At 34.3% G+C, this 15739-nt stretch overlaps 1 protein-coding gene across 2 annotated transcripts; it reads left to right on the top strand.

The window, feature by feature from the left end:
- The first annotated feature begins 1546 nt into the window (after positions 1-1546).
- Positions 1547-11919, top strand: LOC120344953 (growth hormone secretagogue receptor type 1-like). Of its 2 annotated transcripts, none has more exons than XM_039414297.2 (9): positions 1547-4561; positions 4643-4765; positions 5893-6022; positions 6411-6539; positions 8637-8776; positions 9256-9407; positions 9798-9908; positions 10085-10235; positions 10372-11919. In XM_039414297.2, exons 1-9 carry the CDS (start codon positions 4524-4526, stop codon positions 10535-10537), a joined length of 1140 nt encoding a protein of 379 aa, XP_039270231.1. In that variant the 5' UTR covers positions 1547-4523; the 3' UTR covers positions 10538-11919. The 2 variants fall into 2 exon arrangements, with proteins under 2 accessions (XP_039270231.1, XP_039270232.1); XM_039414298.2 differs by having other exon boundaries at positions 1551-4561; positions 10097-10235.
- Positions 11920-15739: the final 3820 nt, after the last annotated feature.

Here is a 15739-nt window from a genome sequence, read left to right as displayed (position 1 = left end):
TTATCCAAGACCTAATTTCCTTCATTTTACTTCTCAGTTTTCATGATATTCCACAGAGCTTGGTATAGCAGAAAATACTTTTCGACTTACTAAGCGGTGTTTGCATATGTTTATATTAGCAAAAGAAGGTGTGGCGGATTAAAATATGGTAAACAATTTTGATGCTTATTTAATAAAGATGGTTGACATAGTTGTTGAAACGCAACTGAGAAAACGCTTAAATACCGCGTTACATCATTGTTGACTTTGTATAAATTATTTGAGATAAATTCAAATACGTATTTCGTAATATACAGGTTGCTGTAAGAAACACCAAAGTATTGCAAGATCAGGCAGATTATATATGCTTTCTTGTTCATAAAAAGACGCACGGGGGAATAATTGACTTTAAATTGTGTCGTAACAAATTCGCCCAAGCAGCTTCATGTTACCTGCTGTATACAGGTCTGACAAACAGAAAATTTCAAAACTTTCCAGAAATATATATATACATGTATTATATAATAAAGGAAGGAAACTATCAGCATAATAATGGGCATGGTTTAGTTGAATGGTTCCGAATAATATATAATCGTACTTCATTTTTGCGTAATTATTCCCTGAAATTGTCACTTCATATCATAACATAGTAGAATATCAATTTGAAGAATAGTTCGGTTGGCGTGAAATTAGTGAACAATTCAAATCCTCTTCAAAATTATCATTATTTTTCATCGTGTCTAATGCAGATGAGTATCCTTGCTTTTGATGATTTATTAAAAATCTGGTTTTTAGGAAAGTATTTGAACGGTATATTTATAAATCAAAGTATTTTACAATTTTTGTCAGCATTGTCAAACATGGGAATACATGGACAAATCGTGTTTAATTTCAGTGAGAGTGTTATTTTTAAGATTAATTGAGGTACTTTGTACAGAAATGTCAGGTCTTAAGGACTAACTTAATTAAATTTATTATTTAATTCCAGATAAAAGATTTTAATTGCGAACAATGGTATTATTGAGCACTGCGAGCCATAATTATTTAGATTTCCGCGGAAGTCTATCCGTGATTTTGCGCATCGTCCTTGATTTACAACATTTTGCGGTGACCGAACTATAATTATCCGGTTGCTCGCAACGATCGGGAATTAAGCTTAAAAGAACCCTTATATAAATATTTACGGAAAGTACTGGGATATAGCAAGATCTAGTACTTTTGTAGAGATCCGAATTCAGTGAACAACATTTTACATATTTTAGCTTCAGAAATAAAGATTATGTAAATGAAGTATTTCATAGGTGTTGTAGTTTTATCAATCAATCTTTTTAAAAATATTTAGCGGAATAACCGAGTACAGTAGTAGAGTACAACAACTATAAGAAAGCCATACGAAAATTTGGTTACAGCTAAGAATTAATGGGTTTTTGTGGTGTTTTTGCCCGCAGGCGGTCATTTTTGTCATTGTACACAGTGCGGCATGATTTTTTTCACAATTTATAATTATTTCTTTTAGTCGGATTTAGATAAACCTATCTTGCTGACATTTCAGTTGCATCAACAGTGTTTAAGCTTTGTATGCTTTATTGTAAGGAATAATAGCAATATGTACATGTACGTAGAAGTCGAAGTTGTGAGTAGCTGGTTTAAGTACACCTAATTTCAGGTTAATTTTACAAATTATTTAGAGGTCGTATTGAAATTTTTCTATTATAAAGGTTCAAAGTTTCAATATATGTGTACGTATTCAGAGTATGAGTCTATAACCCCCAGCGTTAGAAAATTTCTCATAGACGAAGATTTCATTTCAGATATCTTTTAATTGAGGAGCAGACCTCTGCTATAATGAAGAGTGACCTATATTCAGGGTTGCCATCTACCCAGAGCCAAAAATAAGCACGGGCGTCAAGAAGGAGATCATACACGAGTCTTCCAATTTTGATCATTAGAAGTCGCTTCGAACACGGTTGTACGCAGCTCCGAAATTGCAAAAAGCTATGGAGTCACTGCCACACGCAATCTCTAAAGCAGAGGCAACTTTTTGTCGCTCACGGGCCATAATCAAGTGTTACAAATCTTGGCAGGGAAGCACATATTTTTTCGAGAAAGTTGAAAACTGAACGGTTGGCTGATGAACCACATTATTTATACAGATTAGAAATTGAAGTTCTAGACTTTAATTAGTGAGCGAACACTGCGACAACACGTGGACTTAAGTCGTCTCACTATGCAAAATATTTACAAATAACATTTAATGTAGGCTAACACTATTTGTTGCATTATGCTTGATACCTTTTTGACATCAGGTGAAATGCTGAATAAAACCAAAATTAGAACATTTTCTAAATGGGTAGCCTGTCACTAATCCTTTCTCAGCACGGAAAATTTCATTTTGGTTCGGTAATTGAAAACAAAAGCGATTTTTTGATAACGATGGGGGAAAGAACTAATAATGAAGAACAAGAACAACATATTAACGATCCGTAGGTATCAGTTTCAGTGAAGCATTGCGGGCCAGATTATTTTTGTCCGCGGGTCGGATATGGCCCGCAGGTGGCCGAACCCTGATCTAAAGTCTTCATACTTTGGTTTCCCGCAATGCTTATTATGTTTTGTGGTAGTATTGTGGGCACTGATTTCCCCCTTGCTCATTGTCGCAATAGTAGTAGTTATTGTTACGCTTACTAGTTGTCTAAATTGCTTTGTACGCAAAACAAGAGCGATTCATCCACGTTTCTAAGACAAAATAAGCACGCAACTCTAAAATAAGTACTTTTCTTAGAAATAAGCACATTGTTACTTTATAAGACGCGGCCCAGAAAATAAGCACAGATCTTAGAAATAAGCACGATATGGCAACCATGCCTATATTACATACAAGTAGGGCTGGGCAAAATATTCGAATAACGAATAGCGAATCGAATATTAAATTATTCGAATGGCATTTTACTATTCGAATATCGGGTACCACGTGATCTGCGTCGCTTCACTTGGACACAGAACGTCTCTGAACCGATCGTGAATTGCGCGAGAATTCACCTACAACGCTCGCTAACAGACAAAAGCGACAAATTTGAAAAATCGTCTTTGCGTTGTGGTGTTATTTGTTTTCTTTGCGTTTCGATCTTTCATTTCAATTCCATATGTTGCACAACGAGGTACCGACACCGTTCCCTAAATTTAGAAACGTTGAATCAGATGAGGAATTTAAAATAAATATTCCAGATTTTAAACTCCGTATGATTGGCGGCACGTGATTAGCCGTTTCATGCATGAACCAAACATAAATTTGTTTAACGAAAATTAAAAGTTGAATTAACTTTTGCGTGAAACCATACATAGTATAACACGAACAAGCTATGACCAGAAAAGAAATGGCAGGACATAGATCTTTTAATGTACTTTCAAATAATTCTTTGGTGATCCCTTTCATTCTTGACCAAATAATGTTTCGAAAGTGTAAACATTTTACTCGGGCATGCATGGCGGGTGGAGTGTAGAAATCGTGAACAGGAGTATGGCGTAAAATCAATCGTGAATTTCGATGTAACAACGCGCACTGTCTCGTTTACGAATTGTTTTATCGTCGGAAATGATTACATTCGTTATATTTTGAGCATTTTTGCACTAATAAATAGGGCGTGACATTATCAAAATTGTCAAGAGAGTTAGTTATAATTAGCGCCAGGCACAAAAGTAAAAAAGCGCAATTTTTTTCAGCATTAGGGTCGCATATGTAAATTATTATTCAAGAAGCGCTGTTTATTAACGTCATCTCATCATATGGCCACGCAGAAATGCCTTTATTGTCGAATTATTTAGTCACCATTTTAAAACAACATTCGGGATTGACGCAATCGCAGCTTTGCGAGGTTTATCTGTAAAGTAACATATACACCATAGAAAAGCATAGCAAAGTTAATTACGGTGTTGTCTTAATAAATATCTACATCCCGGTATCGATAATAATATTACCGTTCGCTTAATATTGTGACGGTAAATTTACAAACGTTGATAAGTAATATGAAAGCCAACGCAAATGATAAAAATGAGAATAATATTAATTTGGGTTTTTACATCAATCCTTAATGATTTTAACAGCTGTTGCCGACGTGAACGCACGGGTAAACCCGAAATATAAACGTCGATGTCCGCCGACCCGAAAGAATTAATACTTGCAAATAACCGAAAGGGCGGTATTATAGATTATATATCGCCGCAAAAACGGTCACGGTGACAAAAACAATCAGCGATTATGACGAAATTAACCAGTAAAAAAACGCTTTGTAACTGATTTTTCAATGTCTTTATTAATTTCCAAAGGGAGTATCGACCGACGTTGTAGACCTCCTGTTGTGTATAAAAATATATTAGTTATTCGACTGTTCGGTATTCGTTAAAAATAAAATATTCGATTTTGCCCACCCCTACATACAGATATAGAAAAAAATTAAATATTTGTGAGCTAATAAAATGATACGGCGTTATTGAAACAGTTGAACAATAAATTGGCTTATTTTTTTACGAAGATCTTTTCAGCCACAATGGACTTCGAATTCAATCGAACGAGACACCACAGAACGTAAGTCACCTAATGCTTTGCTTTTCCTGCTACCTCCTTTAGAACTTGTTTTTTATACTACTCTGTTTTGTTTTTCTTCAGAATGCTACCATTTTATCCGTACCAAGCCTACATTTTCACATTTATTCTTTCAATATTATTTGTCTTCGGATTATTTGCAAATGCTGTCACATTTTTTGTCATCGCCAGAACCAAGTTACGAAAGTGAGTAAAAACTGTTGTAACTGTTAAACTGTTGTAGTTTTTTTTCTTCAAACCAAGATTTTTCATATTACTTATATGAAATATATATGTAATATAAAATAATTGACGGAATGGTTTTATTATGGGCCCATGATTACATGATGACTCGCGATGGTTAATAGGTTATTTATATTCAAATCCATGTTTTTGCTGAAGAACTAATCCGATAAATTTCACTCAGATTACTTGGACTTGTTTCTTTCATGTATCAAAAACAGATTAAACTAATGAATACACTGAGGATGAAGTCGTGCTGTATTATGAGTTACTCTGAAAATCAAGTGATTTTTGTATTTTCCATTTCCATCCTAATAAAAATATTTCTCAAGAAAAATATTGATTAAAAATCAAAGAAGCACTCTAGGTAGACTATTATTCGAGTACTTGGATCATCAATGTTGTATAATTTGTCGATCACATCAGTTTCTATTATTGACCATTTGAAGAATATTTACTGACTTTCCGGTTTTATTACTTATCGATTTTAATCGGTAAGTATATTGATAGGTATTTGTCTGTTTGTCTGTCTGTCTGTTAGATGCACGCGATATCTCACGAAAGCAGATTGGATCTGCTCCAGATTTTGCATGTGCATTAATCTTATCTCGGACCAGAAGCCTATTGATTTTGGGCGAATTATGTCGTATAATTAGCGAGTTATTAATTAATTAGTGATGAGACACAAGGTGTCACTATGGAGTAAGAGCGCTGTTTTGGGTGATCCCCTAACTTTCGATCGATAAGTCTTCGTTCTCTGACCGATATTCTCGTTCTTCTTCTTAATATGTACTACCGTTTCACCGAAGTTTTTCCTGAGGTTGAAATTTTTATGCAACCGATGTAGAGGATGTAGACCGGCATAAAATTTTGAGGTCAGAAATAAGTTCTTAATTTGAAATCAACTGATTATGGTTTATAACCTCTCTACAAAAAACACGATCGCTAAAATCGCTATGTTCGATGTTTAATTCAATATTAGGCGTAATAAAGACCTTCAAAACAATTGATTTTGTTGTCGCAAATACCTTGAATATTCCACATATGTGATCTTTTCATCCAATATACGCATTAAATATTACATCTTTCAGATCTACCTTCAATATATTTCTCATGAGTCTATGTGTATCTGATTTCCTGTCTGCATTATTCAGTCCAATATTCATATACCGGAGAACCTGGGGTTACGAAACTTGGCACATTCCGAGATTATTTTGCAAGGTATTTCCAAGCATATCCGTGAAACTACGAATTTAGTTAAATCAGTAATCAGCGATACTTCTAAGAGATTTAAGAGGTATTCATATTTGAAATAGTTTGAAATCTAAATTGTCTGTAACAATAATTAAAATGGTTGATATCAGAGTCTGAAAAGTTTGCAATTGTATTATGGAATGCGGGAAACCTCTCGTATCAATTTCGTATTATTTAATTTTGTTTAATGTTTGTAAATTATATTACCCTCAAATGCCTGAACATGAACATTGAGAAACTTTTCGTGTCATGGAAATATTTTCTGACTGACTGCGATATCAACTCTTAGTGCCACGGAATTTAGTTGTATAGTATGATTAAAATTGAATGTTTAAATATGATTGTTTTAATTTAGTTCTTCTTCGGAATTGATCAGTGGACATCGGTGGTGACAGCTGCTCATATTACAACGTTTTCTCTACTACGATTGATATCTGTCAGATGGCCTCATGCTTTTGGTAAAATTAATGCCTGTCATGCCAAGGTAAGTTTTCTTTTCTTTCATATTGCTAAACCTAATAATTACCGGGTTGCTTGTCTTAACCGGTTTCTAATGACATCCCTGAGTCAAAATTAAAGTTATATGTTGCTCTTCTGCTCATTGTAAAGGTAGACTAGAACTTGTGGCCTGATATTTCTTGCCTTGGCAATAATCGACTTAGAATAAACAATTATCAAAAATAATGATAATTTCACCATTTCCTAATTCCAAAAAATGTACAACATGCATACTATCAAAACGATGGTATTTATAGCAAATTATTTCGGGGTGCAAACGGTATTATTAAGCCGTATTATTATAAGGCTGCAGTGGCGTAGCCAGGGGGGGTTTGGGGGTCGGCACCACCTTTTTTTTTATCGTGGTATACCTTTTACAATTTTTCAAGAACTTTGTATACCTTACATACCAATGTTTATTCAAGGCCTAAATATACATGAAATTTTAAGCACATATTGTACTGCAATATCATCATTCAATCTAATAGGCTAATGTCCGCAAGTTTTAAATTCGACTGACGGCCTCAGCGGCAACACGAATAATGTTCAACGTAAATCAAACAAAATGAATGGCAGCCGAAATCACCAAACCAGATAGACCGCATTATCTATATATTTTGTGATATAATAATGTGCTCACGTAGTTTCTCAGCATTCATGACATTTTATATTTCATGTGCGCCGCGTTTGCATTGTTGCCACCGCTTGAATATTTTATAGTTTATTATATTAGAGTTTAGAATCCCTGACCTAGGCTGTACACCCTTCGTATACCCTTTATCAGTTGTATACCCAACTTATGGTCTGGTATACACTTGGATATACCGTATACCCGGTTGAAGAGCACTGGTCTAGCGTTCGATCGGACCCGCTAGCTGTTTCGATCTGACTTGGCAAAAAAAAAAATTTCAGAACCCCCCCCCTCTTTGAAAATTTCTGGCTACGCCCTTGTTAGCCTGTATTATTAATAAAGTGAACTTATAATTGTTATTAAATTTAAAAAAATCTCTTATATTTGAACCATCAGATACTGTGACATACCAAAAGTAAATGTATATTATTTGAAAAATTATTGATGATTGAGTGATTGAAGGTTTTCGCATTTACAAAGAAATACGTTACTTAAATTGATACAACTTCATATATATGTTAGTACTTTCTTTTATTTTTGTCAAGTAAACACTAGCTTTTCGATTTTGAATCCTGGTTATGAAGTTCAGTTTGAGAAATGTTACCTTAACGAATACGCTAATTGTTAAGCCGCGTTTTTTGATTCGTTGTTAAATATTTAAATACTCGTAACTTGTAAATACTCGTATGAAGTTTGACAGGACCTTTGTTATGTTCATCAGCTATTTTGTGATTTTTTTCATTTTTGCACTACCGATAAGATAAATATTTAGATATCGATGAAACCACGGCCCAGGTATTTTCGCTATTCTACCAAGGTCCATATATATTTACGCATGATTTGGTAATTTTTCTCTGGCGTTTGTGTAAGCTTTTGTTTTTAAATGCTACGTTAGGATGATAGGCTGCGTTAAGGTAGCTAAGATGCATTGTCTTTATATAAGTACATGACATATTTATGGGATTAGAACTACACACCCAACAAAATGAAATACAACGATTTTGAATAATAAAATAACGAATTATTGAAGGCAGAAATTTGCTTGTTATTAGGGTATTCAGCTGAATTTTATAATCAAAGTTTGTTTCAACGTTCAGTGTTACCATTTTTGCAATCTACACTCGTATCCCAGAGTGTAAGTGTTTCACCACTACTCGAAACCTAAAATTCCAAACAATAACTCAAAATAGATGAACAATTTAATGAAAGGGAAACCTAATTAATACGAAGACTCTGGATTCACACTGATAAATAAAGTAAATGTAAAATAGGTAAAAATATGTAAACTTCTGTTCTTATTAATAGAACAAGATTTAGAAATAAAGCGGTATCCAGAAAACATATATATATTTTTTAAAGCTTGATATTTTGATTTCAAACGAAAGGCTAATTGAAAAAAAAGAGTTTTATCACCTGTCATATCTTTAATAAAAACAAAAAACTATTTTACAGATCACGGTATCTTCGTTGTGGGCGATTTCATTTTTTATCGGCTTCATTCCATTCTTCATGTTTTGCGGAATCGTCGAAAAAATCAGGAATGCTCCCAAAGCTGGCGGAGCCTGGCCGGCATGTTCTTTACTTATATCATGGTAAGGTTAGAACTCTACTTCTCAAAATAACAGTAAATGGAGTCGCATTTGCAAAGACATTTAAAAAGTCGAGAAAAGATTCCGATCCGTTAAACACACTTTGTTTTTGCTGCAAATTGATGTGGTTTTAGTCAATAAATACAATAATTACTTATCGATCTTGATCGGTAAGTATGTTAATAGGTATTTGTTTGTCTGTCTGTCTGTTCGTTTGTCTGTCTGATAGACACTTTCGTATGTTACGCAATATCTAACGAAAGCGAGGTTGAATCTGCTCCAAAGTTTGTAAGTGCATTCATCATATCATATCTCATATACAATTTATATTCATGCTTTTCACTCCGAACAAGGCCCTATACAAGCAGCCCCTGAAATCTCGCGTTATATGGAGTTGCGTTTTTATATCGATCGTGCATCAATCATTGTGGCTTGTAGAAACAATAGAAAGTTCATTATAAACCTTATCTTTTCTCTTACAGGATTCCATCTTTCAAAATATACGCTTATGTTGGATATCCAATATTCTTTTATGCCCCTATTGTATGCGTCACCGTCATATCTATTACTATAAGCATCTTATTATGGAAACGACGAAGAATTCGTTTAAGACACATCGCTCAAACGCCAAGAGGTTAATATATCCATAATACTTTTATTGTTATATTTCTTGTAACGTGTCCTTCTCTCTTTCCTGTGCGTCTCATTTTGGTATTTTCTTCGAATTAGATTATCCAAAATTATACCGAACTTTTATTTCTAATTATTTCCTCCGTTCTGGTATTATTTTGTAGAACACAAGTTGTCAAACGAAACTGTACTCAGTATTGGTATAATCCTGTAAACAAATCCGAGTATTTATTATACAATGTCATGATAGGGAAAACTGCTTGAGGTATAATATTACAAGTATTGGCCACACTTCACGTATATTATGACAAAAGAATATAAAAAACGAGTAAAATTAGGTCAAGCTTTCGACATAAAGATTGCAATATGTTTATATTTTATATGTGTTCTCTAGCAATGCAGCTCAACGGGGCAATCGACAAGCGATTGCGTAAAGACCGACAAGCATTAGCACAACTCACATTGATCGTAGCAAGCTTTTTATTGGGATATGTACCTCACATCGGTAAGATTTAATTTTCGTATTACCAATCGCAATCCACGAAATTCACTTTATAGTTGAGCAATTTTAACACAGAGATCTGGCAGTCCTTGGTCACGGAGGCAAACCGGTTTAGATTATGATTACATTTTTTTTTAAGATATTCTGTAACGTTTCATTTTTAAATTAATTGACTGTAGTTTCTGTTGCAGTTTATCATTTTTACACCACGAATACAGTGCACACGACGCAGTATATGAGGAACGTCGACTGGGTTTTTGGAATGGTGGAGTACACTTGTCTCCGATTTTCTGAATGCATGAATCCGGTTATATACAATCTCTCATCCAGGTAATAATAAATATGTGTTTTACATGGAAGACAAAACTTAAAAAAACACCGACTTTAATAACTTCTCTGCTCACATATCACTTTCGCCAATTTTTTTGACATTTGAAAGATCATTATTATTTCATTTTCATTTCAGTAAAATAAGAAAGCAAACATTGTTGATGATTTCAAATTGCCGTAATTTTAAAGTACCAATGGCAATACGTCCAAGGAAGAGAAGTCGAGGAACTGGAAGTCTGACACCAGAAAATGGGATTGCGATGCAAAGCACAAGTCGTTCATCTTTATCGCCGCCGCGATGACACACACAGAAAACTATTATGAATATTATAAAAAGTTATGGACACTGCAGGACAGATGAGTACACCTAAATCATATCGACAGATGATACAAAAGTTAACCAGAACCTTCGTCGGGCAATACATAAAAGACATAGAATCATACGAACCTATCAAGAGTTGGCAGAGTTACAGAAGTTGAAGCAAGTCGGGTGTTGCTCCGTTAATTTCTGCAGCCTGATTAGATAATTGAACACTATATTTCAATATGTAAGTTGTATTTTGTCGTGTGGATGCTCAGGTATTCTCCGAAAAGCTTGGGTGTCACCGAAGTCTCTGAGAGTCGGTCGGTATCTGTTCGGACATAAATGAACGGCTCATCCTGATTTGTGCGAGAACTCTAATTTGATAAAATAAATTTAAAAATATTTCTGAATGATCTGAAGCCCGTTTTTCATTTGTCCTGTTTGATCCTTTTTTACTTGTTATTAAATATAGTATGAAGCACATAAAATATTAACATAGCATAGAGATCGGGTAACAGATCGTACCATTCGCAACTGAACTGTTATAATACAGGGTGGTTCCGATGAATTTGACTTAATTATTTGGTTTAGTGAAATGTATCTGTGTGGGGTAGAGTTAAGGTTTATTGGTTACAGCTATCTTTATTTAGATATTTATTTGTCTGGATCGAAGGTAGGCCAGTAACTCGCTTACCTGTGAACCACTGAAAATTCGAATACAATGATCACACAGCTTTGTGAAAACTATCACGTTAACTTAGAAGCAAAAATTATTGTTTTATTTCCTCATCTGTTTAGCGTAACAGAAGTTTCGATATTTCTATCCATTTTATGAATATGAAAGCATACACTGAGATTTGCACATTATTGTATCACATTATATTCGGCTAATAAATGCCGTTTTAATTTGCGATCAAACAATTTTGGGAAACACGCATTCCAGCGATTTCTTCATGACTGACTGAAGATTGATATCGAGGGGTGAAATACAATTTGTTTAATTAATATACTCCTCGTCTCATGTGTGTGAATATTTGAAATTTTGACAAAAAAGTTTTGAAAATACTCTGGCAGCAGTAAATTTTCATAACGATACATACATTTTCCTACTTCACATAAATTATGTAGATTTCCTTCAATTGAAGAAATCCACAGCAATGATACAGCATTGCATTATTAATACGTATTTGTCTAGAATCTAGATGACTCTCTGTACATCATACATCTATCTAATCATCTTATTTTGTGAAACTGCAAGGAGTTTTTGTCGCATGGCGTTACCCCAACATAATATACCATATCGAAGATGCGAAAAGGCCAGGCTATTATAAACTATTTTAAAAATTTCAAGATTAATAAATCTCCTTAATTTATATAGTATTACAAGTGATTAAGAAAGTTTTTTTTTGAAAGGTAATCTATGTGATTTTTCCATGTAAATTTTTCATTCAAGGCTATTCCCAAATATTTTATAGTACTTGTCCACTCTAAACTAATTGTGCCAACTTCTAATTTTGTTGGAGACCGACAATATTTGTGGCAGAGTCGAGCAGAGCTGTAACATCAGCGAATAGCGTGGTATCAAACGCACTGGCAGTAGAAAGGTCCTTGATGTAGCCACATGATACAAATTGAAGGGAATATTATAACCATTTGATTCAATGAATTGTTGGCGCCTTGTTAAATAAGATTTAATTAGATTAAGTGGTAATCCACGTATGCCGTAATGGGACAATTTGTATAATAAAATATTGTGGTCAACCGTATTGAATGCTTTTATCTATAATCTAGAAAAACACCACAGGTTACTTTATTATCTGATAAATTTTTCAAAATCGATTCTTTTAGTTTGACTACCCCAAGTTCTGTAGAATGTGCATTTCGGAAACCAAATTGGGAGGTACTGATAATTTTAAAAATATATGTATCAAAAAGTCAGTCAGTCTTTTATACACGGCTTTTTCAATGACTTTTGCAAATTGAGATAGTAAAGATATTGGACGATAAATATTCAAGTCATCCCTTTTACCCTTTTTATACAATGGAACAACTTTGGCAAGTTTTAGACTATCCGCGAAAATACCTACCATAAAGCTAACATTAATCAAATTTATTAAAACAGGTGCCATGGAATACCTAGCTATTTTTATAAGTTTGATAGGAATATTGTCAGAGCATGATGATTTTTTTTCATCCAACTCATTCAAAAGATTAACAATTGTGTGCCAATCATGGAAGCAGTTCCCGGCTTGTGTACTGACTTTTATATTTGGACCATACATGAAATGATTGTTAACATGCCACAGGGCATAAAAGAGTTTTACCGAATTTTTGTTAAAAATAGAATTAGGCGTTGCAGAGTATTCAAAATTGAAACTGAAGTGTGAAGCATTTTTGACATCAGCAGATACAGGTGACGCAAAAAACACATTTTAGTTCCTTACTCTGGCGATGCTATGGCAGATGTTCATCTAGTTTAAGGGAAATTATGTTGGTAATGGTCTGCCATTTTGTCTTCAGTTTTCTAGCGATTTCAATAACAAGTGATTTATTATAAATTTATGAAAATCTTTGGTGTATGAATATTGCCTGGACAGGTAAACGCGATGCATCTATAGTAGAATGCTGTATTTACTAACAGAAAATATTTAAAAGACATCGTCATAGCGAGGCATTAATAGTGCAGTGCGCAGTTGCGAGTTTCGTAATTTGAGGGTCGTACTCTTTTGAGGAAGAGGAATAAGCGGTTTCACTTCCTTCATCTCGTTATGTGCAGATGCTGCAATATGCCAAAACTCAAGAATCTCAGAGAAAATGCCAAGGTGTGGTTTCAACAGGATTAGCCAGCTTTCTGTACGGCAAACAATCAATAGATGTTTTGCGAGGACACATTCCAATCCATATGACGTCTTTGCGTGGTGATATGGGAAGGCCAGCAAGTTCGTTTGGCCTTTACCTTATCAGTATTTTCTGTTGGGTTTTCTTAAGGGTGAGTGTGTACAAGCACCGACCAATTCCAACAGCTATTGATAGGCTGAAAGCTGCCATTTGTGGGTAGTTGTTGAAATGTGGGAGTTATTTCTGCATCACCCTGTCTATATTACCGAAATATCAAAAACCACTGCTTTGTTTTTATTAGTTGGGTGTATATATATGACACTAACATGACGCAGTAATAAAAATTAGTAAATTTGCAAAAAATAAAAAATAAATTACATAAGTATACACAGCGCCTCGATTAAAACACAACGCTCAGTGATTTTTGTTGTTGTCGTTTCCGCAGTACCATTAATTTGGTGGTCGTGTATTTTTAGACACACTTAACGATTCGGAATTATCTCACCCTCTGGTAACAGTACCACTGCTTAGAAAACCCTGTCGTAAAAAGGAGACCTTGTGACAAAACATTGAAAGCTTGAGACTGCTAATGTGTAAATTTTATTTGAATTTAGCAGTCTAAAAAACGAGGCACTACAGTACTAATGAGTCTCTAATTCGACCATTTTTATTCATTGGAACATTGGAGCGGTCCAGTAATCCTAAAGTGGTCTCGGATCCTTTCTATGATTTACCTGAACGTTGTGAATATCTTTTAGCAAAAAGTAGTCAATGATGTTATGTGGTATAAGTGGTATCCACTGTCGACCAGAAACACTGATTTTCAACAGAATAGACAGAAAATGCCTTGAAGGAGTATGACACAGGATGTGCTCTGTCATTAAGGTATAACTTATCTGGATAAGCTACTCAAGAACGAACAGTGTCAAACTTGAATTGAACCCTGTATTCTGTTTAAAAGTGTTTCCCCATGATCTGTCGTGATTTCGAGCTTCATTTTCATTTTTGTTCTCACCTTATGCATGAAAAACTCATGTTTTCCTAAGAATTCATCGGTTGTTCTTGGATGGGTAACCTCTAGTCAAGTAGAGGGAGAAGAAAACATTTTCACTTCAAAAGCAATAACATTTTAGCCAAGCAATCGGTAAATCCGCTTCGCGTTAAAAAAAAATGAATTACGCACTTGAAATATCTGGACATCAAAGCCAATCCAGACTCATACGCCATTACCTTTTTTGGCCAAAGAGCGTGGACAGAGCGTTAGAAACTCAGAATTCGATATAGATATTGCTACATCTCCAATGTGACTATGAAAAGTTTGTAATAAGCATTGCCGAAGTAGGAAAATCAATTCCTGAGATATACTGTTTATTCATGGCTTCTATGGAATGCTTCCAGAGGCATGAAATGCACTTTTACTTGAAATTGAATATGGACTAGATCGAGATTGTGAACTTGGTAGTATATACCAAGTCTACAAGTAGAAGACGAACGGAAATTTTTTTATGTATTTGGTATCTTAAATCTAGACGATGTTGATAAAAATTAAAATTACATCGTTTTGTCTCCTCACATACATATATGCAATACAGTACTAAGTTGTCTCATGTGGATCGCAACAACAAGGCTTATTAATAATAACGGATTGTCTCAATGCCCTTCCATCGCTTCTCAACTATTCAGAATTGAACAACATATTAATTGAGAAATTAGCACCTATGACTTGGTGTTAACAAAACAAGAAATACAAATTGCGTTCCTATGGACACCCGATCATGTTGAAATTATTGGAAACGAAATAGTTAATAATTTGACAATAAGAGCAATCAACAAACCTTCTATTGATGCAAACGAACGCCAAATACAAACTAAGGATTGAATCCGCAAATCCAATTTCCGACTGAAAATGAGAAAGTGAATATTGTGAGTACGAGGCGGTGTCACAATATACGTACATATATAAAATATAACGGAAAACATCATCAATTCCTATTTTAGACGTGGTAAATTAGCGGTTCCAAAACATTTTGTTTGTAAGGCGCCAGATTACCGCATTAGGTTAGAATTGTAATGCTTTTACTTTATCGTAATAAAATTGTACTCATTTGATTTATGGCCGACCTTAGGATCTTGCAAACGGTGATATCTTAAAACTATTCTTGAGCGGCTCAAATTAAACAAATTACCAAAATCGCAAAAATTCAAATCAGTTCTCAACATAATCAGGCAGTAAATCGCGTATTTTACGTACGCGGGTTGTAGCATTTCAGAATAGTAATACTTTCATTTTATTGCACCTCGTTGCAGCGACGATTTACATTGAAAATAATTAAATTAATATGGCGAGACAATTTTAATACTC

This window comes from Styela clava, chromosome 5 (assembly GCF_964204865.1).
Source record: "Styela clava chromosome 5, kaStyClav1.hap1.2, whole genome shotgun sequence".
NCBI classification, from domain to species: Eukaryota; Metazoa; Chordata; class Ascidiacea; order Stolidobranchia; family Styelidae; genus Styela; species Styela clava.
The sequence above is the reverse complement of the archived record's forward strand: the minus strand, read 5'-3'. Positions and strand labels throughout refer to the sequence as shown.